At 40.8% G+C, this 24,079-nt stretch overlaps 3 protein-coding genes across 12 annotated transcripts in view; 2 read left to right on the top strand and 1 right to left on the bottom strand.

The window, feature by feature from the left end:
* The window catches only part of UBA6 (ubiquitin like modifier activating enzyme 6), a 44,197-nt gene extending 36,235 nt beyond the window's left edge, over positions 1–7,962 (top strand). Inside the window, exons 35-38 of one of the 7 annotated variants that reach the window (XM_040554956.1) lie at positions 2,085–2,132; positions 2,653–2,760; positions 5,275–5,458; positions 7,118–7,962. The gene's annotated coding sequence lies outside the window, so the exon portion shown is untranslated. Of the gene's footprint in view, positions 1–2,084; positions 2,133–2,652; positions 2,761–5,255 lie in introns of all 7 variants that reach the window. The other 6 variants (XM_040554955.1, XM_040554952.1, XM_040554954.1 and 3 more) reach the window with 6 other exon arrangements.
* Positions 9–10,544, bottom strand: STAP1 (signal transducing adaptor family member 1). 2 transcript variants are annotated; one of them, XM_040554959.1, is made up of 9 exons: positions 10,313–10,544; positions 8,951–9,188; positions 6,660–6,731; positions 5,870–5,983; positions 5,131–5,187; positions 3,730–3,902; positions 2,977–3,105; positions 2,254–2,323; positions 9–1,024 (listed from the first exon to the last, which is right to left on the bottom strand). In XM_040554959.1, exons 2-9 carry the CDS (start codon positions 9,071–9,073, stop codon positions 824–826), a joined length of 939 nt encoding a protein of 312 aa, XP_040410893.1. In that variant the 5' UTR covers positions 9,074–9,188; positions 10,313–10,544; the 3' UTR covers positions 9–823. The 2 variants fall into 2 exon arrangements, with proteins under 2 accessions (XP_040410893.1, XP_040410894.1); XM_040554960.1 differs by lacking the exons at positions 6,660–6,731; positions 10,313–10,544 and having other exon boundaries at positions 8,951–9,355.
* A 156-nt stretch (positions 10,545–10,700) lies between these two features.
* The window catches only part of CENPC (centromere protein C), a 28,321-nt gene continuing 14,942 nt past the window's right edge, over positions 10,701–24,079 (top strand). Inside the window, exons 1-14 of one of the 3 annotated variants that reach the window (XM_040554957.1) lie at positions 10,701–10,828; positions 11,795–11,841; positions 13,020–13,081; positions 13,373–13,470; positions 14,339–14,429; positions 14,528–14,747; positions 15,673–15,876; positions 16,929–17,314; positions 17,906–18,785; positions 19,183–19,221; positions 20,483–20,556; positions 21,385–21,450; positions 22,852–22,956; positions 23,739–23,837. In XM_040554957.1, the coding sequence (XP_040410891.1) occupies positions 10,814–10,828; positions 11,795–11,841; positions 13,020–13,081; positions 13,373–13,470; positions 14,339–14,429; positions 14,528–14,747; positions 15,673–15,876; positions 16,929–17,314; positions 17,906–18,785; positions 19,183–19,221; positions 20,483–20,556; positions 21,385–21,450; positions 22,852–22,956; positions 23,739–23,837 (2,386 nt within the window). In that variant the 5' untranslated portion in view covers positions 10,701–10,813. The remainder of the gene's footprint in view (positions 10,829–11,794; positions 11,842–13,019; positions 13,082–13,372; positions 13,471–14,338; positions 14,430–14,527; positions 14,748–15,672; positions 15,877–16,928; positions 17,315–17,905; positions 18,786–19,182; positions 19,222–20,482; positions 20,557–21,384; positions 21,451–22,851; positions 22,957–23,738; positions 23,838–24,079) is intronic. The other 2 variants (XR_005819291.1, XM_040554958.1) reach the window with 2 other exon arrangements.

Raw genomic sequence — 24,079 nt, 5'->3', positions numbered from 1 at the left:
GTATGATCTGTCTGTCACGCTTGCTGCCTTCCCTCATTACCTCTTTTCTTCATTGTGCGCTTTTCTTCATTGTGCTCTGCCTCAGCCCATGGAGAGGTGGTTCGGAGAGCTTAACCAGCAGGGACACCGGCTAATTTGTGTTTAGTTCCCTGAACTAGCTCATGGCAGGATCGGATGAATGCTCCTATTAGCATGTAGAAGGGGTGGGAATGTATGGCTAGGCAGGAAATGTGTCAGTGTGCTTGAATTTATGCCCTCCCCCAGTTGCAAAACATGTGAGATGCCCCATTTGCAATGTTCAAGATGCTGTAAGGGATGTGTGTGAACTTGCAGAGAACCAAGAACCTCCAGTTTAGGCTATCCAGGCTTGTATTTTCTGCTTGGCCGGTATTGCACCCCTCCAGCAATGCTCAAAGCCCCAGTAGGTGTGTGGCATCCCTGCTGTCCACATGGGTTAAACAGCACTGATTCTCTTGCAAATGAATAGAAAAGAAACAAGTTTGTTAAATATAGAGTTTATTGCACTGTGAGCCAGTGACAGAACTGAGCCCACGTATGCTGACTGCCTCATTTCGGTACAATATTTTTTCAATGCATTTTGCAGTGTCAATGTGCCCTCTCCCCCACTCTTTACTTTTTCCAGTTTAATTTTCTATAGGAGTTGGGGTTATTTGGATGTACAGTATTTTCCCTTTTTTTGATAGCTACTATGATATTCTCTCCAGATCTCATAAATTTCTCTGGGAGAAGCTGCATCACATTCTTGATTTAGGATAAACAAGGCTGTTGTAGAAATAGTGACGTAATAGCCTGGGAAATGCTTTCAGCTTAGCTGTAATAGTGGAGTTCCTGTAAGCTCCTCCTTGTGCCTCTGTCCTTCAGCAGGACTTTTCCGTGTTTTGCTTTCAGAACTGTGGGCCATCTGCAGAGCATTGTGGCATGTCTCCATGACAAATGGTTTCAGGTTTCCTTGGGTTTGGGTCACAAAGTAATTGATGACATCCTGAAGACTTGCAAGTGACACCTGTTTCACAGAAAAACAAAACAAACAAAAAGAAAACACCAAACAAATCATACTGCATGTGTTAGAGAGAGAATACATTTTGAAAACATGCTGGCAGGCTGGTGTGCCTAGCAATGTTCTTTGAACAATTGGTACTGGATTTGCACCTAGCATTTAGATGCAGTGAGGTCTAGGACAGCTCCCTGCAACATATGGTAATGTTTTTATCATAGAATTACAGAACGGTTTGGGTTGGAAGGGACCTTAAAGATCATCCAATTCCACCGCCCTGCCATGGGCAGGGATATCTCCCACCAGACCAGGCTGTCCAAAGCCCCATCCAGCCTGGCCTTGAGCACCTCCAGGGACGGGGCATCCACAGCTTCTCTGGGCAGCCTGTGCCAGTGCCTCACCACCCTCAGAGTACAGAAATTTTTCCTTTTATCTATAAATCTACCCTTTTTTAGTTTATGAGCCATTACCCCTTGTCCTACCACTATGCTCCCGGACAAAGAGTCCCTCCCCAGCTTTCCTGCAGGCCACCTTTAGGTGCTGGAAGGCTGCTGTAAGGTCTCCCTGGAGACTTCTCCAGCTCTTCTCCAGGCTGATCCTCAAACATACAACTCCTTCCCTTCTATCGTATGAGTAAACAAACCAAAAGAGGTTTAGCTCTGTGCACCTTCATGCTCTTCCATGACTGCTGATGCTCTTTCAGCAGGTAGTTTAGCAGCAAATGCTTTTTCAAATCATTAGGATGTTTCTCAGGCCACTGGTTAAACAAGTCTTAAGGAAAGTGGAAAAAACTATTTAGAACCAAGTAATAAGGTCCATACGCACTTGATTGCACCTCAACTAAGTTATTTTTATTTCTCAGAGTTATATGAAGTGCACTTTGAACTTCCTCTAGCTGCAATAAGAGCTCACTTCAGACTTATTACTGAAGGCTGAATTACTGGGAAAAAGAAAAAAAGCAATCTTGAGTGTTTTGTGGGTGTTGGTGGTTTGATTATATTTTTGGTAGAAGAGAAGAGGTTGTGGGTATTTTTTCCTCTTCTAATTCTTGATTTTTTTTTTTCTTTAGGTTAGTTAGACTAACAGAGGCAAAAGACTAAAGATGGGCTAAAGAGAGGTAAAATACATACTTTCTCACAAATTATAGTTAGGAATTTACTGTAGCTTTTCTCACTTTCTATAAAGTAATATTTCTTACACATGCTTAAGAATCTCTAACAAGGGAATCGCTCATTTACCTTTCTTTCCAATTCAATAATGTAACTTGTTTCTTTAGACATCACTCTGTAGTGTTTTATGCACGGGACACTGAAAGGAAAGGAAATGACAGTTGATATGCCACTAGAAATGAAATAACTTATGATGTACCATTGCTGTCATGAATTCCACTGCAGGAGCAATGGATGTGTTCTGTAATATCCCCAGAGCCTATTGAAGGTGTGTGGCAAGATGTGTTTTTTCTTGTCATAGTTTAGGAACACTGGGAATTGCAGATGTCGTTTCCCGGTGTCTCAGGTGACTCTTGTTCTAAAACTCTGCAAAGCTAAAATGGGGTGATTCAGTTAAAATGTGGTGTGTTTCTAGTCCAAGTTACTGTTTGAAAATATTTTTCATTTTTCTTTATTCATTTTATGAAGGGATATGGCCTGTTCGGTTTTCATTCTGCACGAAGATTTCTTAGGATTGGGTTTCATGGCTGGACAGCAGATGGGAAAGTGTTTTCCCAAGGAAACTGGCTTTTGCTGGTGGGTCTTTATTGCTTTGTTTAATCTAACTGGCTTTGGAGGAGGAGAGAACTGACAAATTGGTCTCAGGCCCATGCCCTTCTTGCCCCGTTTGCCTTGTTCAAAATAGTCTGAAGGTGAGGAATATGCTTCACATGTCAACTTTGGGTGTTATGAATTCAGCTTTTAATGCAGTATGTACTAGCTGTGAAATAATGTATTATGGACTCAACCTACTTCAGCCCATGTCGGACAGTGATTGCATAGTTCTTGCTGTCGCTGCCAGGACGCAGAATCAAATTCCCACACGAAGGATTCTTTTCCAACATCTCTGTCGCTTCTTTCCGAGATACTGCATAGAAGCAGCTGCATAGAAGGGAGGGGAGAAACAGCATGAATGCAAGTTACACAAGTAAGGCCATGTCATTCCAAGCTGCGCCAAGAGATGTGCTCTACCAGGCTGATGCTTCTTAACAATGCTAGGCTTACCCAAGGCAATTAGCCATGGCTGCCAAGGGGCATGACATCTGAAGGACTCTTGATGAATAATGCTATTACAGGAGCATAATTCAGGACAGCAGTGCTCTGCCCTTCTCATGGAGGAAGTGGCACGTTTGTTCAGATATATTGCTTTATGGACCCTTGCAAAAAATGTGAGAAGAGCAACGTGGAATTACTTTGAAGGGTAATCAGCATGTTCTCAGAAGGGCAGATATACCAGTCCAACGTGTGGTTTTTCTAAAAGGTTTATCAAGTGTAGCAATATGCTACGCTCAACCTTTTCAAAACAAAAGGCATTGTGGAAAAGCTGCACGAGTAATCTTTCCCTTACAAAATCTCTAAAAGGCCTTAAGGTAGATTTTGTTCATTGAATATTTTAAAACCCTTGTATAACAGTTGAATTTTGAACCTCTCTTTGAAAACAATACTCGGAAAGAAGGGAAGGCTCTCTAGTCAGGCTCGGGTTTGCATGCTTCTGTCAGAGCTTACGCTGGCATAGCAGTCGCTGTACTGCTGTCGTTCTTGCTGGGAAGGCTTTCGTTATTCAGGGATGCGCTGGAACAGTCATCAAGCATGATCCTTCTTTTCTTTTCTTTCTCTAGCACTTCATGCATTCTCCTAAGTTGTTCAGGTAGTAACAACTCATCTGGTGGAACTGACAACTAGAAAGGAACAGCATAGTTAAAAATGAAAAGAACGGACAAACGTTGCGAGCAACTGTTTCTGTGCCATCACAGCAATCTCCAGAATGCAGCTGCCATGCAGAGCTCGCTCTTCCTACTCAGTTTAAGCAAGTGTGATAATCTGGAAGGTCTGGGTATGCTGCTTTGAATACGATGCTGCACATCCGTTTTTGTTAAAATAGTAGAGCAAATACATCTGTATCCTGATTTACCAGAGGTGTGCACTGATAAAAGTGGGAACAGTGTGAACAACTGCAAAATATCAGGGATTCTATACTGCAAAAGGCTACATAAATGTAACTTAATCTATTTCAGCTCACCTCAGCTTTTTAAGTGATTCAGCTACACCAACATAAAGTAATCTGTGAAGAAATTTCCTTTATTTTCTACTGGTCGTTATTAAAGAGTGTCTTGCTCTTTTCAAAGTGCGTTTAACTAAGATCTTTCATATGAGTAAGAATGAATTTACATAAAATGATTATAGCACAGTTATTCCACAGTAATTATTAGCAATCTTTTCTTAAACATGTAGATGACACCTAGGACTCTTCATGCATATAAGAAAGGGGAGAAAAGTTGTTTGGCTGTCTAAAGAGACTGAGAGAAATAAAGCCAGAGATAAAATGACCTAAGTTCTTTCTTTCCATTTTCAAACTATTACAGCTGGCAAAGTGCTGTGAGTTTTGACTGTTAGACCAATAAAAGGAGCCCCAGAGGAAGGACAGTGCTAGCTGTTCAGAATAATAGGGAAACATCAGATACGGTTCCACCTCTTCCTAAGTGCCATGTGAAGGCTGGTGGGAGATTGACTTTTTTTTTCCCCAGTAGAATAAAACACAGGGCTCAAGGGGTTCTCTCAGGTGTGCAGTTCAGCCATTTCTTCACTTATTTCTTCATCAAATGTTGAAGAAGTTATTTCTCTCAGAGTAGGCTCCCTTTTCACAGGTGCAGGAGATGGTCTTATGCTAGAAGTCTTTCCTCCCCAGACAGCAAACAGTGGATTGGGAGCTGTGTCTGATTAAATACCATGGCAGATGAGCTGGGGTGAAATCAGCCTGAATTTTGCTCTCTTCGGGGGATGAGCAGGCAGCTTAGTGTGTGCAAGCACATTAGAAGCAAAGCTTTATGCCTGTGGAAGACAACTTGTTGCATGCACAAAGACCCCTTATACACACTTTCGACATTGAGCTACAAAACCCTTCCCTACCTTTGCTACGGTGAGAATAAAACCCTTCCATTCTTTTCCATATTCACAGTTATCAGCCTGAGAGAACAGAGAATGACAGTGTAAGAACAACTGCAGCAAACAAAGTACAATATTTTCATGTTCAGATAACTTTCATCCCTTTAGAAGTACCTTGCCTGGAAATGAGCCTCCTGCCAAGCTACATCACACCCTGAAGCATTGCACTTCCCCAGTTGCTCCAAGTTCAATTAGTGACAGAGGATGGAAGTGGGAAGGAAAGAAATCATGGGCTCTGTTGGAGTAAAAGGAGTAAGGCGTGTGGATCCAAACGGAAGGCCAAGCTAAGGAGGTAGGTGAGTCTCAACTGCAAAGGTAGTCCCTGAGCTCTGTAATCTCTATTATGGCTTTTGAGCTGTGGCAAGGGGCTGATCAGATATTTTATTGCCCTTCTTGGTTTTACAGGTGGCCTCAGCCTTTCAGGGGGACACTTCCTGACTTCTTTTGTATACTTTTTTTTTAGGTTCAATTCTTTGCTCACTTTATATTCTCAGATACTCCAGAGAAAACTGCCTGATGTCTTGAGGGGGAGTTTCCCTGGTGTTAGCTTCCTCAGCACTGCCTCCCTCTTTGGCTGCCTTTTGGTGCCTGGCCACACCAAAGAAGGCATTTCTACTCTCACGTCAGAATGGAGATCTGAATATCCATGACAGATGGGGTAAAGCACCAAGCAGCTTACAAATCATGTCTTTCATTTTCTTACCTTCACTTCTAGTTCCTCATTTGACAGTGTCAGGATGAACTGTGACGAGTCATTTTCATTTGGATAAATACTGGTTGCTGAGGTCAAAGCTGATATATCTAGCTTCTGTGAGTACTAAGGAAGCAACAAAAAGAAATAACACAGGTTGTAATTTTCACCCCAAATCTAGCTGCTCTTCAAAGAAATTTGCTTAGAAGAAAATGCATGGAAACTTTTTCTAGATCTTGGATTAAGTTTCATTGACAGACATTTCAAAGCTCAGTCCCTTGTTTCTGCTTACAAAAGCTCTTTGCACCCACACCGTGCCTTCTGGATTTTTCCCATCTTAGTCTTCAAAATTACACATTAAAGCCAAGAGACCTCTCCAAGTACTTGCTTTGTGACTTCAGCTAAACCAACAGCCACAATACTTTATGATCATACCAAAGTTTGTATCAGCTGCATAGAGGAAAGTCATGTTACACACCAAGATACAGTTTTACTCTTGTGCACAGTTGAGGAAAGAGCATGCAGTAACATTATGGAGCAATTTAGATACATTTGTAACTTAGGTGCCAAAAAAATAATTCCTTTTTGCTTTAATGAGGCAGATTCAAATACTGTTGTTTGTTTCACTGTCTTTTTTTGATTTCAGTCTTTCTGCTACAACTTTGAGTACTATTTTCTGGACTGTGCAGGTGGGAGAGGGGAAAGGGCACCGAGAGGTGTCTTGGGTACATAGGGATTACTTCATGAAAATAACTGATGCGGTTCACACAACGTGCGGTTACAAAGATAGCATGCTACTCACTGTTGGTGCTTTCTTATCATCATAAAAGAAGAGCACAGTTCCTCTCAGTTCTGTCCAATACACTCTAAATTCCTGTTATAGAGGAGGAAGTGTCAGTTTGTCAATACAATCTTTTAGTTTCCACAAAGTGCTGAAAGTAAAAGAACTGCTAAGAAAAAATGTCATGTACTTTTAAACTGGTGTTTTAAAGATCATGTATATATTTATTTTCTAAGTACTTTATGAAAAAAAAAAGTTATTAAATATTTTTTGATAGGTAGAAACAGAAAAAAGCTCTAGGCTTTTTTCTCTCCTATCCTAATTTGGCATTGAACTAGAAAGCTTTCATTTTAATTAAATTAAATGTTTTTAGCATTTGTCAGGGGACTTAAAAGGGGTAAGGAATGGGAAAAAAATATATATTCCCTTGAAGTGTCAATTTGCATATAATTTTGATCATGCCAGTGTACTTGCTATAGGGACAGGATCATGGATCTTGAGAGCAGTCTGACCTATTAACCGGATTTCCTGTATTCAAAGTGGTATTTTGCATGCTTTGTCTTTAAGTTACGCGTGCTCATAGAGCAACATCATGCCAAAGTAAGTATGACTGTCTGACTCTTCTTACTGTTCCCTAATACAGTCATACCCAAGTAATGGGAAAGCTTTCTGTACTCTTCTCCATTTTCTTGCAACCCTGATACCCCAAGAAGCGTAACTCTTATGGGATGTGGTATTGGGAACACAAACCTGTAACACAGAAGTTCTGTTCTAGTTTTCAGTTTCCTTACTTGTTTTGTGTTTGTGTTTATTTTGTTTTGTTTGGGGATTTTCTTTGACACAAAGTTAGACATATTCACAAAAATGGAGAAAGAAGTAACTAGTGAAGTCCACTAGGTCGTATGAATTAAAGTGAACAATTTTTTCCTTAAGTATCCTGCTGGCAGTCCTTGCTCCCTGTCCTGCTAGCTCCTAACTAGTCTTTCTGGTGTTTTCTGACAAGTTGCTGGTGTAAGATTCTGTACGGTGTTCAGCCTCTGGACCCCAACCTCTGAGCACTTCAGTGTGCTATTAAGGTGTAAATGCCCTTGTTAAACCATCTGTCCCTAGCAAATTAATGAAGCCTGTGAATGCTTGCTTGGAGCAGGGCTGGATGTTACGGGAAAGTTTTCAACTGCACTTTATAATGTAGGCTTTCTGCTCTATGGAGACATAGTAGTAGTTGCCCAGGAGCATTTGTAATTGTTTCACAGCCTTTAATATATTTATTCTTGAGTGTCTGGATTCTTATAAATGATAATACAACTTGCCCAGCCCATGTAAATCTCTTCAGATTGGTGCGTATTATTGTTGTGCCCTGTTACAACAAGGCAAGCCAAGGCATTGAATAATTTCTAGTGCTGCAGAAAAATTAACAGCAAGATTAGCAGTCTACTTTTTGTTTCTTGGAGTTCCTGTTTTTTGTGGTACTTGTTTGTTCCTGCGTTTGTGAACCACAGTGCTATTTTGGTCTCTTGATTATATCTACCTTTAGCACAGCATAACTCATATTTTTTTCTATTTTCTTCCTCTGCACCTACAGAGACTTGAGTGTAGGTATGGCTAGGGTAAAAATTACTTTGTAACACTAAGTATAGGGATTGTCATTATGAAGTGCTAAAAAAGGGTGATCAGCTTAATATAGGGTCATGCTCTGAACAGACTCAACAGTAGTAGCACAGATAAAAGCATGGAGGCGTTTGTATGTTTGTGTCTTAATAATAACAAAATCCCGGGACAAAAACAAAACACTCTGTTTTGTTTCCAAGCTAGTCCACCTATGTGAAATCATCAGCTCATACCGACAAGAAAAAAGAGATGCAGCGCAGCTCATATATACTTCAGGTGGTGTGTCCCTGAAGATTTCAGGATGCATTCAGTAAATAGATTATGCACTGGAGCGATCTAACCATGTCTCAGTATTAAAAATATTGCATTAGCTTTTCACTGTGCTGGTAGCTATGAAATTGATCAAAATCAATCCACATTTCAGCAGGTATATAATTATAATATTATAATTATGGTTCAGTTATAATGGGATCCTGGAGATATCGATGGTTACCTTACATAATTTATTTTCCTTTTTTTCCCCTGAGTAATATGAACAGAAACAAATAAAAGCACAAATTAAGCTGATACCACTATTTCAGTGCACCTATTTGCATCAGCCAGCACCGAGAAACATTTCCCACCACCATCATGAACAGATATGCAGCGATAATATTTTGAGGAAATGTTTAAACGTATCTGCTCTCTGGGACCGTGCACCTTACCTGGGATTTCAAGTGCCGGACTGACAGGTAACCTTGGAAGTACAGCGGCAGACCGGTGATCCTCTGTCTCTCCTGGGAGATTCGCCGGGGCGCTGGCTGAGGAGTTTCTACAGGCTGCTCCATGCTGCTTCTCAGTATTTTCTGGTTATCAGATGTGCTGGTGGTTGATTTTTTCTTGCTCGCCCCCACGCCTGTTGTTCTCCCCTGCTCTGCGTCAGCGTCAGCCAGAGAGCTTGTCCTGGTGAGGGGGCAAAAAAGCAGCGCCTCTAAGAGGAAGTCTCAGTGCTTACTTTTAGGTCAGCATATGCTCTTCTTGGTGTGCAATCGTCGGGGGAACCAGATCGAGTGGATTAAAATGGACCTTTTCCAGTGAGCTGTACAAGACTGTGCTCCTCAGTTTGCTCAAGGGTAAGTGTTCGGAGGATGAGCACACTGGTACAAAATTGCATTGTTACTGTGAGGGATGTCACCAGGACGTGGTGGTAGAACAGCCTGATTTTTATGACTTGTCATAGGCTACGTGCAGGCTGGGAAAGCTGTGCTTTTAGCTGCTTCCCAAGTGGTATTTATTTATTTTTTCTCTGTGAAAACACATTTTAATGTTGAGACTATCAAATTAGAGTTGGAATTTCTTTAGGAAATGGGATGCCATAAGTGATGTTGGAAATAAACCTGCTTACACTTGTTTGTAGCTGCAAAGGATAAATCAACTTTCTAACGTGTACATAGGAAAAGAAGATTTTTCTTTGTGAAAGAGCTAATATACGGAAGTCTTTAAACACAATGTGAAAGGAGATGGTAGTTCAGGAGTGAAACGTTGGTAATGCTGAAATGAGGGGTGAAATTTCCATAAATTTCTCAGAACAGTGATGTTTAACTTTGGTTTCTGGCCTTCCTGTAGTGCTCAGAACTAATAGGGATGACAGGGCTCAGTGTTTTGGTGCTTGCTGCTGCCAAAACCAAGGCAAACAAACACCAAATCAGTGTTTTGGTTTTTGTTGAACTACTTCATGACCTTTTTTTTGTTTCTCGGCTGCATATATGTGTAAGATGAGTATGTAATTATCCCATAAGGTGAGCTGTGGTGGGTCATACAGCTGCTGACCAGCTATAGCAGAAGACAGGGGTCTGAAAGTAACTGTGTGATTTCTAAGCGTGGTAGGGGACAGGGTCATGTTAGGTTTTGGCTAAAAGTTGGCAGATTTTTGTACACTTGGGTTTTGTTGGCAGAACTTGACTTTGCCATTGAGTGATGCAGAAAAGCCAGTGGAAAAGATTTATCTGCACCTTCCCTGGGGAAGGCTGACAACAGCAAGGCAGCACTCAGCCTGCCGTTTGCTACCGTGTGGTAAAAAGCATTACGTTAAATTCCAGGAGTTAGCCTTATGTTAATTCCAGGAGTTGGGCTCGATGATCCTTATGGGTCCCTTCCACCTCGAGGTACTCTATGACACAGTTTGGGGCTGGCCATTAGACGCCACAAACTGCCGCAGCTCTTGCAGCAGCGGCTCCTCAGCCACATTTTGGCAGGACAACGCCCCGACCCGCCGCGGGCAGCCGTTCCGCAGCACCCGGCACCGCGGCGAGGCGCCGCCTCCCGCTGCTTCTCCTCAGGGCAGTGTGGCGGGGGCTGCTGCGCAGGCGCGGTAAACGCCCGGGGGATGGGGCGGTGCTGCGCGCGAAGCAACGGCCGCCGGTGGCGCGCGGCGGCCGCCGACCAATGGCGTGAGGCGGCTGCGCTGGGGGTGCGCGCGCGCTGCCGAGGTTTGAAAGCGGCGGCGCTAAGGGGGGGCAGGGGCGGCGGCGGCGGCGGCCGGCGGCGGGGCTCGGGGGCCGGCGTTTTCGTCGTGGCGGCGCCGCGGGATGGCGGAGGGCTTGGTGAGGCGGCAGGGGAACCGGGGAGGGGACGAGGGGGCGGGGGGGGCGGTCGGTCCGTAGCGGCGGGGCGGCCGGCGGCCTCTCCTCACGGCGCTGCTGAGGGGCGGGCGGGCCGGCGGGGCGTCTCCCCGCCACGGCTGCGTCCTGTCAGGCGCGTGACGCCTGTAAAGTCCTTATATTAGTCGCGAATAAGGCGTTAAACTTCGTTAAAAGCTCAAAACTTTGTAGCCGCTGCGGGCATCTTTGGTTATTTTGTGTGAAAGGCGGCGTGCCGCCCGGTGACACCGCGCAGTACCTCACGGAGCCTGAGGCGGTGGCGTGCTGTGGGGTGGTTCGGCTCCGGGCGTTTCTGAACCGACGGCTTCTTGTCAGTCGGTTATCCGAGTGGCCCAGCCTTTCCTCCAGCTGTTTTACGCCGAGAAGTTGGAATAAATTATTTGGGTTTGGTTATTTTCACGAGACATAATATCGAGAAACGTTTAGAAGGGTCCCAGGTATTTTCAGTAAGGCAAAAGTGTACTGAGTTCTGCTGTATTAGCGCTACACAATCTCCACACTGCACATACGCTTTATTCAGCAGGTTTACACATGTGAAGAGATCATAACTGTTTATTCCATTAAACATTTAAACGTTTTTTGAAACATTTTGTTGATGAAAAACTGCACTCTGCTCACTAAATCTTGACTCGCCCTTCCTTATTGTTTGTTTCTTCTACTGTCTTTGCCTGTTGCTAGCTCAGTAGGTTTTATTTCATTCGTTGGCTTATAACTTACTGTCACCTGAATAATTACTGTGCTAGTTGTGGTAAGAGATGGCTAGAGTCTTGTCTGCTGTTCGAATGACTTTGTTTACACTAGTTTCAGACGAATCAAGTCTTCCGGGACTCCTTTACATGAGAAACAGGAGGCTGGTCATGTGCTTGTTAGCAGCATGCTTAGTAAAAGCTGATTCTTATTTCTTAACAGGATCATTTCAAAAAAGACTACAGAGCAAGATTCTGCCATGGAGGAGGGTAATTTCCACTTACAGTTTTAATCTTAGATACAATAGTTTGGGAAAGTTATGCTGATTTATTTGTATGAGCTTAATGCCCAAACTCTTGGGTGCATCTTAAGCTGATTATATGATATTTCTCAACCTTTCTATATTTCTCAGTGGTGGGAGGAGTAAATTGTGCTGGGGGACAAAGCAGAAAGGATTTCCTCAGTATTCTTCTGCTGAAGTGACAGATTGTGGTGTGTATAAACCTAAGCTACTCCTAACTAGACTACCTGAGTGCAGCGATAGCAGTCCGTGCCTTTCAGGAGGCAGAGAAATGAAGCCCACCCAGAGTTCCAGCTTTAGTTGTTTGGTCCTTGCTGCGAAATGTGGAAGATAAGTTTGTGTAGTGCTGCAGTCTTTAAAGGCATGCCAGAAGTCAGCAAGCTTTTTGTTACTGGAGTCAATTTTTAGACATGCGTTTCGTGAGCTTACCAAATGTGCCAAATTACCTGTTTTTACAGGCTTCTAATAATTACGGGAAAAATGGTCCGTGGTGTTCTTCATTTTATTTTGGTTTTGATCAACATGGACCAGTTGTTGGATTACTTCCCCCATGTTAATTTTGATGGGGGGATATAGAATGGTATTCCAAGCAGCTGAGGTGTTCGCTTGCTTACAGTTTTTGTGCCACAAGCCAGTTCCTACTTCCAAAGCTTTTGTAGAAGCACGGAGTAACTGCAGATAAGTGGTAGGAAGAAAAGCAAAGGGTGACTTGTTGTCTGAAGGGGTAGATGTACAACTACACGTTTCATTTTCTGGGTCTGCTGAGGCTGAATCATCATGCAGGCAATACTACTTCAGGGCTGATTTTTAAAGTCTATTTCAAGCCAGAATCTTTATTCATCCCAAAGTTCTTTTACCTGAAGATTGTTGTAATACTTGTATGTTTTCTTCTGTGGAGAGAGATTTCCTCATTTGTACCACGTTTCGTGACAGCAGGGCTTTTTTTCCTGGAATCCTCATAGAGACAAGTTTCTCTGCTGATATCTGCGTATGGGAACAGATGAGATTTATTAAAGTTGGGACTAGTGGAAATAATAACATAAAATATTAAGTAGCAATAACTGAAGTGTTTGCTGCATGTACTTTTATATTGCTAGGATAAAAATGTTTAGTATTTTTTATTTAATTTTTTTTTCCTCTTTCTAGAAAGAAGATTGATATACAACCAGGTCAAAATGTATTGAAATTCATTCAGGATTGTTTTGAAAGTAAGGTTTTATTTGACATTTTGCTTAATTTACTGATTAAATAATAATTTCTTTCTCATATCGTATTTAGTGGTAAATTAATAGAAATAAAATGGTTAAAATAAAGTTTTTGTCAGTCTTTAATGGTGCCCCCTTTGCAGTCCCTTAAACCTGTGTCAGCTGTTTTATAATCTTTTTCCTGAGTAGCTGTTTTCTTTCTTGTTTACATTTACTTGAATGTAAAAAGCCTTAGTAACATGTTAAAATCAGTGTGATTCCAAGTATCCCATATTTATAGCTTTTTCTTTATAGGCTGTGATAGTGAACTTACAATAAGCTCTCCATGCACAGCCTGTTGCTCAACTCCTGTTGGCAGAAACCAAACGAGGACTTCAATACAGAGCCAAAGGGTAAGTTAGTTACGGACGTATCACTGTGTAGCTTTGGGTATGCATTTGGATCAATAAAATAGTTAAATTTCTTGTACTCTTAGGTTGAAGCACATTGCTTTATAACTGATGGTGGGTATGGCTGTCTTGGACTGTATTGGAGTTGCTTTCGGTCACTTTACCAGATGTATAGACTCAGCTCTTTGCTGTCAGATGGACAGTAAAACTGAAAGACTATCCTTGTATAAAAGGAACTTCTAGTTCCTTTGAAAAGCCAGATCCTGATAAACAGTTATTGTGCGTGAAATAACTTTGTGACATTGGGGAGGAGTGGAAACAAATCAATGAACTTATTATTGTCTGAAAGAATGATGCAAATCTGGTTTGTCTGCAGCCCATTCTGTCTCGTTTCAATACTTGGATTCTAGCGTTTTTTGTAAAAATTGGATATTCTGTTAATAGTGTTAAAACCAGACAGTCTTTATAATGGCATTTGTTTACTTCAGTCTGATGTTAGAATGCTGTATAATCTCAAATGAATTTGTGCAAAACTTCAGCCTGATATAATAAAGGTGAATTAAATTGTTTAAATTAGTACTGGAAAGAATAAATATCTTGCCTGTAGGCTGGCAGGATGTCTGTTCAACGCTGCAAATTGATTTTTGTGTGCGCGCTGTTATACCTGTGTGGAATTTACAGTTAGTCTTAGGAAGTCTTACATAATAGAAAACTGAAGTGTTCAATTAAAACAGAACTGTGCTTTAAATGAGTAAGAATTAAGGGACGAAAATTGTTTTTTTCTGTAGAAATGTATATTCTTGTCAAAATACCATTGCTTTGTCAAACATTTTCCTTTGCTTGTCTTGTTATTCTCCATTGAATCTGGCAGTCAAATGCAGGGTTAACAAACTCGGTGAAGAGAACCTGTATTTCTTCAGCGTCCGTACCCGCATCACCACCAGATACTGTCAGTAGCCAAGGTTGGTAGCACTATTATTAATTTAAGGTTTTGGGGTAACTATTGGTATTTTATAAGCTTTTGAGTAGAAGAACTAAACCTATTTATTATACGTGGCAGGAGGGCTGCACAAATCCTACCTGACGCCTGCAATACACGGTTATGCAGCTGATTCTAAGAAAACAGAGAGCCCTTTGTCTAAAGGAGAGGCTCATGACACGTTAAAAGATGCCGAAGCACTATGCAAAAGCCCTGCTGAGTTCGTGGATCCTGAGGATGATAACGGGGCTTTGGGATCACCTCTCCTTGTGGAGGAAGCAAAAAGTTCTCCTGTACATATGTAAGTAGAACTGAATGTTTTTTTCACCTTTTAGGGTAAATTAGCATGGTGGTTTCAGTCACTGAGTTTCTATTCTGAACTCAAGCAAATAATTCCAGGTTGGAGGAAAAGTTCAATTTCTAGGCTTAGAAGGGGCATCATTATCTTTTTCTTTTTTTATAAGGTATTCTGGTGATAAGAATTAATTCCCAAAAGAGCAGTACCCAAGGCTTCCAGAATGAATTGGAACTCTTTTTTTTTTCCCAGTACAGTGCTCTAAATGAACAGCTTCTCAGATGGATAGTCTCTAGACTTCTCAGTGAATTTACAGTGCACAGTAGTGTCCTGTTGACAGCATTGACATTAAAAGTAACAGAAACTTTGTTAAAGCAGTGATGAACAGTCATCCTTCCTCTTGCTCTGAATATGCAAATACTACCTAAAGTAGGACAGGTTCAGTTGTAGTCATTATCTCCCCTTCAGAAACTTTCAATCCCAGCTGCAGCAGTAGCTGGTTATCCCAACTTTTTGGGAGGGCTGAATCTCTGGGGGGACGTCACAGAGAGGAGGGAATGACAGTGGTGCTAGTGATGCATGATGAAGTGCCTCTGGGAAGAGAGCGTACCAAGGGTCTGGGAACCCTAATGATTCTCCTAGTTACGTTCTCCGAAAACTAGGAACTTGTCTTGTTGAGCAGCCCTTGCCTTGATCAAGAGTCACACGTTGCCTTGCTGACCCCATGTTGCTTTGTCGATTCGAATACTTCCCGCTACCCTGGGGAGCGGTCCCACTAATGCATGTTCCATCAAATTCCAAAATGAAAGCTTGTTCATAAAAACTGAGGTGCTGTCAGCAAGAGAAAATGGGAGCATCTGTGCATCCACAAGATAATTTAATGTGCGCTCAATTTATAGCATCATATTTGAACGCTGTTTTGCATACCTAGATTACATTTTGATGACCAAAATACTCCTGCTGTGGTGAAGAGCCGTGCAGAAGTTGTCGGTTTGGAAGGACCTCAAACTGGGAGAGATGAGCAGACTCTCACACAGAGAGCAGAACGTACCACTGTGTCATCTGTACGGAAGCGGAAGTCGTCTTTCTCTTCAGCTTTCTTAGCAGCTGTAACAACAGGGACAGTTGGGAAAAGGTTTGTTTTGAGGCTTAACATGAAATGCACTTTGCTTACAAAACAATCCAGTCCTAAGTACTGGAGCAATGTCCTTTACCTATAAAAATGGTGTGGGAGGATGTTTTGGGGTAGTCATTTGTTGCTGAAAAATCCAGCTTGAGAAAGGGTTTATTTAAATAGTTGTTAGAATGTTTTGCGCAGGGAGGATTTAATGCCCCTGTTAGGATTTAACCATGCCGTTTGTTGCATTGCCGTTTGTCTGCCAGTAAAACTGTATGCAGCTATTGAAAAGTGTTTCAGATGGAGTGTGAGGTGTTTCAATTAGGTAGACTGGAGGATTCAGGAAAATCTTAAATGATTCTGAAGTTAGAATCATAGAATCACGGAAGGGGTTGGGTTGGGAAGGACCTTAAAGCTCTTCCAGTTCCAGTCCCCTGCCACCTCCACCCAGACCAGGCTGCTCAAAGCCCCATCCAGCCTGGCCTTGAGCACCTGCAGGCATGGGGCATCTGCAGCTTCTCTGGGCAGCCTGTGCCAGTGCCTCACCACTCAGATAATTTCTTCTTTATATCTTATCTAAACCTACCCTCTTTTAGTTTAAAGCCATTCCCCCTTGTCCTATCACTAAAATCTCTGACAGAGAGTCCCTTTCTAGCTTTCTATACCTACAGAACCTTTTCTTGTTGCCCTTGATGTCCCTGGCCAAGTGTAATTCTGAAAGGGCTTTAGCTTTCCGAACCTGATCGCTGGCTGCTTGGATGATGTTCCTCTATCCCTCCCAGCCTAGTGCTAGCAGTGATCACAGCAGTCTTTTTTCAGAGCTAATACAGATTGGAGTGGTTAGGTAGGAAGTTGACTGTCCAGCACCTGAGAAATAATGAGGTATGAATATTGAGCTGAAACAACGAAGAACAGGTCTTTTGGAAGATGGAGGGTAATGAACGATGGACTTCATAATGGGAATGTCCTGTAGCATGTTTGTGTGTTCTGCAGTCATCACTAGATTTACAAGATTGAGACTCACCTTTTCGTCCCAAATGATGTCAGTACTTTGTCCCTCCTTTCTTTAGGTATACAGCCTCAATATCACCACCATCACCTCCTGTTGTAAAAGATGAGGACGTAGAACTAGAGAGTGAATGTGAGTTTTTAATCGATGAATCAGATGGTCTGTCTTCTAATTCTTGGTTTTCAATACCCCAGAAGAATAACAAGTCCAAAAAAGATGGCTCTGCAACCCCTGTTACGAAATCTCAGTCCTCTGAAAAGGAAAAGACAGAAGGTAAGAAAGGCAAGACTGGGAAGGTACAGGCTGAAGCATTTACTGAACAGAAAATGCACAATTTGGATGTCAGAGTGCAACATGACTTCAAAGGAATGTCACAGTCAGATCCAGTCTCCTCTAAAGGTGAAGGAAATGGACTTAAATCTCAAAAGCAAAGCAGTACACATGTGGGTAAGTTGTTTACCTGGTCTTCAGACTTCTTCCAAATCGTAGTACTGAATATTTTTGTGTTGGTCTGTTGGGAAATGAGGATAAGGGAAATAATTGGAGTCCTAATTGGCATTTCAGGTACACAGTTAAGTTTGGGTATATATAAGGCAGTGAGACAGAATGTCTTCACTGTTTTTTTTAACCTTTTCCTGTTAGGAGGTTAAAAACTGTTAGCGGTGTTACCTTTTCTTATGAGCAGACGAAGATGGGTACAAAGCTTTTGCTCCTGTCTCCCTAGAGAGCAGATTAAGATGTGTGCTTTAAACTGAGTGCTCAGTTTTTAGGAATTACTTCGGAAGGGTTTTGTAGGAGGAAGCACTGAAAACAAAAGCAGATATAGAATGTGACATTTCTGTCCTTACTCCGCTAAGAGATACAGGAGATACTATGGATTAGAGAAAGGCCTACTTTAAGTGCTAGGGAAAAAACTTTTTGTGGTATTTCATTTTTTTATGATTCTTTTGGTTTATTTTTGTCTTTGGATGTAAACACATTTCTTCAGGTTTTTATGCACAGAAGGTATTCATGTCAATGCGTTTTATGTATTGATAGGAAAATCTAAAAAGGATGCACTTCATCAAGACTCTCCAAGACGCAGAAAGATGTCCTGCGGACCAGAAGCTGAGCAACTGATGTTGTCACTGTGTGGATCGGACACAGAAGGATATGATGAAGAACATAAAAAAAGGGTGATGCCAAATGAGGATTCACCAATGCCCTCAGCTGAGCATCATGAAGAGCAGATGCCATCTCCAAAAGAGAATCTCAAGTCTTCCAAGTATCTGCAGTCTGCTTCAAAAGCTTTTCTGCATTCAATTCACAAGAAACACACTGCTAAGCAGAAACTTCAAGAATCAAAAGATAAGCTGTCTAAGAAACGGGCAGAAAGTCAAAGGAAAAAGCTTAAAAAATCTGCAAAGAAAAGTAGTAATAAAAAGCCTCAGTTAAAAAGAGGGGAGAGCTCTGATAGTGAATCCAGTGAAGAAGGGCTTGAAAGAGAACCAGTCGAATTGAATGAAATGTTTACCTCACCTCTGCGTCAGAAATTAGAGAATTCTGTACTTCAGAAGCTGGCTTTGTCTGAAAAACCTAAGAATGTATTGCATGCATTGGAATCGCTCTGTGGTGTTTATAACAAAACTCCTGTAAAAGCTGCAGAGCTACTGCAGCGTCTCACAGACAGCATACAGAATTCTGAAAAGAAAAATTCTGAAAAGAAAAGATCGTTGGTTAAGTCTTCAGGAAAGACACTCAAAAAGATTAATCACAGAACCCATAAAGGTGTTTCCTCAAACCCTGAGGACACTGAGCCTCAAAATACAACGGATTCTGACAGCTCTTCTGCACACGAGGTGGCAAGAAAAAAACACAAGCAATCAGATGCGAAAATAAAAAGTAACAAAAGAAAACATAGTGCACAACATAGACTACAGTAAGCTTTTCATTTAATTCCTTAAAAATGTGGTATGACTTGATAGATAATGAAACACATTTTGTTAATTCTAAGCAGTAATTGCAGTTGAACTAAGTGTCAGTTTCAGAGTGGTTAAATAGCTACTAGAGGAACCAAGTGGTGTAATTAGCAACCTACTATTAAAGGTGGATTCCAAATCTAGTGTCTGCTTCTGCCTAAGGAAACTTAAATTCAGAATTTTTGAAGTGTACTTTTGAGATTGAGTAGCAGCTGCAGTGTTTGGTGTGGTTTTTGTTGTTTGTGGGCTTTTTGTTTGGTTTGCATTACTTTGTTTTTTGAAAATCTTTTTGTATGGTTCCCTGCAGTAAGTAAAATTAATGGCTTACAGTAAACATAATAATTGTTTCTCTTCTAGAGATTCCTCTGCAGCTGTGAAAGTTATGAGTTGTGAAAGGTAATGTCCTGTGTTGTCTGTAAAACTTGTATTTAATCCCGATCCCCCCCGTGCAATGCTGGTGCAATTGCTGTGCTCTGTGTTCCACTAGTATAGAACCCAGTAGAAAGGGATCATGATTCATGCTCGAGTTACCTTATTAACTGTGTTAGCATACTAATGGAACTGTTCTTTTTTGTCATGATGAAGATGTCACAATGTTTCTTGCCTTCTGGGATTTTTTTTTCCTTTGAGGCTTGCTTCCATATTAGCGTGTGATTTTTGAACAGAAATATCAGCACTTCTCAAGCTAAAAACAACTGTACTAGTAGCGTTGCTGCTGGTAAGTAGGGTACAGAACAGTAGCTATGCTCCAAACTCTTGTTTGTGCACATAGATAAGCAGATACTTTCTCCTTCATGCAGTGGCGCCTTAAAGCAAGTAGAAGTGGCAAGCTGTGACTTTATTAAATTCTTACGTTGTAATTCTACTGAAAACTGTAGTATTTCGATTGAAGTGAGCCTACTGCAGACTTCATTTTAGACCAAGTGATTCTACAAGGTATAGGCGTGCTGATCAAGCATTGAAACAAACACACCTTTTGGAGTTTGGGTGGAGCACACCTCTTTTCACCTGTTGCACTTTATTGGCGTGTTATTTAATGGCAATGCAACGCAGCCTCAGATGGGGAAGGAGGCAAGGTTGGCGTACTATGCTGTGGCTATAAAGACAAGTCCTGTTAAAAGTGATTTGATTGCTGGAGAGTCTCTGGAGGTGCACGTATATGTTAATCATCCCGGTGTTATGGGGAAGGCTTTATGGCAGAATACATCTAGCTAAAATTATAAACTTTGTTACTGTCCTTTGCTCAAAGCATGTAAAAGATTTCTTTAAAGTACTTTTATAATCATGGTCTATAGAAAATTGTTTGAAAGGTAACACTACAGAGGAGAGGAGAAGGTCCGTCCCTTCTGGGAGGGAGGAAAAAGGAAAAGTCATGAGATTTTTAGGAGGTCTGGTTAGAGGGATGATGTGAATACTAGTTTGTCTGCCTGATGGCTGAGTAGAGGACCAGCTGATGAAAGAGACCTGTGATTTCTAACTAGCAGTCCTTTGCTTCAGTGTCTGATCACTACAGAAAGGCATTTAGAAGGAGAAAAAGAAACTGCATGGTCTGAAAAAAAAAACAACAACTTAAATTTGGTATTCCTTGTACTACTGTAATGTTCCTTTGATATGTAACATATTGAAGCAGATGTATTTTTTTTTTCTTTTCTTGAAGTGGGCCTGTTCTAGAACATTGTGATGAATTTACTTCCAGAAGTAAGTGTTGTGAACAGGATAATGAATCTTCAGGTAATGTTTAAAGTTGGTATTTTGTTGCATTTTATTTATAAGCTTTTTAGGCTGAGGTTGTACAGTAATTTTTGTTGTATCTCTGCTCTTCTGGTTTATTCAGAATAAGAAATGCAGATTGGACTGGCTGCGATCCCATTTCTGCCCAAGTACATGATACAATATGCCAGCCTCATGTTGTGCTGGCTGTAGAAGGACAAGCACTGCGTGGCTTGGCATCAAGCCTACCAGGATAAAGTTGTCCTTCCGAAACACTGAACAAATCCTTTAGGTTCAGTTTGTACCAATTTGGTGCGTTGTCATGTGGTGGCACTATATGGGATCACTTCAGGCCGCTGTAGAGCAAAGTGTCTGGCCCTAGGTAATGAAGGCATGTTCACCTAAAATATTTTGGTTCTCTAAGTAGTTTCCCTATGCAAGTTGAACATCGTGTCATAATGAATATGAATCCTGGGGGCAGAAAGTCTTCTTTTCCTTAGTTTTAGATCCAGTTGTAAATAGTATTTAGTTTATGCAGTGCTTTTTTGAGAGATCTAGTTTTGCGGGTGTTCTGGTAATAAGTTTGTTCTAAAGTTATACTAGAGGGGTGTGAAGGTGAACAACCTAGCACTTCAATCAGTAGAATTGCGTGTCTACTTGATTCTTGATATGAAACCACATATACAGTTCAGCTACCCTGGGTTTTTGTATATCTTTAAAGAAAAAATGTTGGTGGGAACACTGATATTGGGACTTCTGCTTGTATTACATCCTTCTTCTAGCAGATATATCGAATAAAAGTCAGGAGTAGTAAATGCCTTTGTGATGGTTTTTTGAATGTAATTTCAGATGATTCTGAAGACTTGCATTATCAAGTAAGAAATTTGTCAGACAAGATAAGCAGACGTAAAATAGGTAAGGTTATTTTAAAATACTTTAATGTAAGTGTATAAATGCAAAAGCATTTCCAACTCAGTGTAAATTTAGCTGAAGGAGACACAGGAAGACACCTAGCGACGGGTTCATTTGTTAATTCACAAAGCATCTTCATGCAAATGTAGAGCCCTAAAACCCCTTAATTTTAAGTTGAAAAATATTTGGAAAACAGTCTGGAAGAAAACACTAAGCATAGGTAAGATTTGTTAGTTCCTCTTTAGGGTACTATGTAACCGTGTTCAAGGTGTTTTTGTTTTGTTTTTTTTTTTTAACTTTTGAAATCTATACTGTTTCTTTGTTTTATATTCAAAAATGATCTTTTTAATTCTTTTAAAAAATATCTTTTTAATAATTTTAGTTATCTTTTTAGTCGTCACATTTACCTTTTTCTGAGTCAAGACACTGCTTACTATTCATTGAGAGCAGTAAGAGGGTTTGAATTGGTTTTGCACAGTGTAACTGAGGGTGCAAATAACCTACCTGCCTTCTGTGGTGGTCTGAGTTGATCCTGCGGAAGGATAGGATGGCACAATGGGCATGCAGTGGATTGTAATCCCACACTAACCTGCTTTTGTGTTTTTTTTATTCCTTTTATTATTATTTGGTTCACAACAATGTAGTTGTCTACCTTCAAAAACAATTTAGACAAGGCTTGTTTTTAATTTACTGTTTTTATTTTTAGCATCTAAATATTCTTGATGAATTTGCTCTCAACTCTTAAGGGGGTGTTTTGTTATTCCTTACAAAAACTAAAATATATGGTAGCTCAGAAAAACTGAAATTTGAGACTATGAAATACATGAGTTGGAAGATGCATACCTGAGAAGTCTTAGAAATGCGTGGGGTCTTCAGTTGGGAAGAGTATTGTTCTTTTTCCAGACCTTGGAGATGGGTTAGGGGTAGAACCTGGAAGAGTAGGGTCTGCTTGGGTGCTCTGTGTTACTCTCCTCTTGCCATAACCAACTTGAAGCCTTTTCACTTTTGCTAATGAAATCCATCAGATTTGAGGAGGGTTCTCAGCCTTTGCCGAGGGGGTTCTCTTCATAGTTATAATGTTTGTTGCTTCTTGTTCTTGAGCCGCTAATGTCCGTATCTCAGTGATTCAGTAAGGTATATTGAATGAAATCTACAGTCAGCATGGTGACTGTTTAAGAAAATGGAAAGGGAAATAATGATGTATGCAAAAGAAGGCTTCTGGCAAGACCTGATTCCATTTCCTGTCATGAAAGGAAATTGGTATAAATATCGGCTGGGAAGTGATATAAATAACCCCTGGGAAGTGCTCACTCCCTGAACAGCAGGAGATAATATTTAAAGTTTCCCATTTCTGATTTTTTTTTCTTTCATGTTTACTGTGAATTGTTTCATCCTTTAAATTAGTAATGCCTTCCAACACACCTAATGTTCGTCGGACAAAAAGGATACGACTAAAACCTCTGGAATATTGGCGAGGCGAGCGTGTAAACTATACGATGAGACCTTCAGGTATTTGTTTCAAAATGCCTATCTCCTTTGTTCTGATAGGGCAGTAAAGGGAAATCCGTGGTTTGATCTTGTGCCATGAAAGCATTTTAAAAAAGCAGATGATTTATAGTCTCCAGCCATTTAGTCATCTTTCAGTGTAATCTTTCTCTTGATACTCCTGTTTCAGATAGAAATAATAGCAGCAGAACATGTTATGTACACTTGCCTTAACTGTTTAGGGAAGAACAACATGGTTTCTTTGTACTAGTAAGTTTGTTGTATCAAAGATTCTGTATGATACCAGGAAAAGACAATGTATTGGATCATTCATTGGAGCATTTGTCCTGGTGTGGACACTGCTTCCTAGAGCAGATACAATAATATTTTATCCAGTCTCAGTGTTAAATGACCTACATGATAAAGTACATCTTGTTCTCAGGGATTTTTTTTCTGTTGGCTTAGCCTAATCTGATATTTTCCTAATCAGTCAGTCTGCTTGAAAATAGTATTTCTTTGTGTCCCTAAAATTGATATTTTGTCTTAAAACTTGACTCTCGTGTCATGGCTTTCTGAAATGTTCTTTGACTGAAACAGATTCTTTTCAAAAAGTCTGAAGTTGTACTGCACTTCAAAATACTTGATGATGAAAAGCTTTTTGGTTTTGTTCTGGCTTTCTAAAGCTATCTGAAAATTTCAGCATCAAGGAAATATATTCCAAACTGAAATGCTTGTAGTTTCTGCAAATGTTCATTCATGTAAAATAAATATCGTGTTAGTGACTTTTTGTTCAACTTTTGTTTCAGGAGGGCTGACGATTAGTGGAATAGTGTGTCCAGAAACAGAACCTCGCAGGAAGAATAGACAGAAGAAGATTCGTCATAAGGAGAAAAGAAATTATACAAGTATAAACACTTTTTTTCATTCTTTTGATGCTTTAAAAAAAAAAAAAACAACCAGAAAACTAATTGAATGCTCCATTGCTGTAAGATTTTCTCTTGTAACAAGTCCAGTTTCTCTGAGTGAAAATCCTTTTGGAATTAAATGCGTTAGTGTGATCTGATGCGGGGAAAAAAAAACACCTGTTGCTTACTGTAGCCCTAGCAATGCTGTATGACCTTAAACTTTTAACTTCTCTGGGTTGGGA

This window comes from Cygnus olor, chromosome 4 (assembly GCF_009769625.2).
Source record: "Cygnus olor isolate bCygOlo1 chromosome 4, bCygOlo1.pri.v2, whole genome shotgun sequence".
NCBI classification, from domain to species: Eukaryota; Metazoa; Chordata; class Aves; order Anseriformes; family Anatidae; genus Cygnus; species Cygnus olor.
Note: the sequence above shows the minus strand (reverse complement) of the source record. Positions and strands in the feature narration are given on the sequence as shown.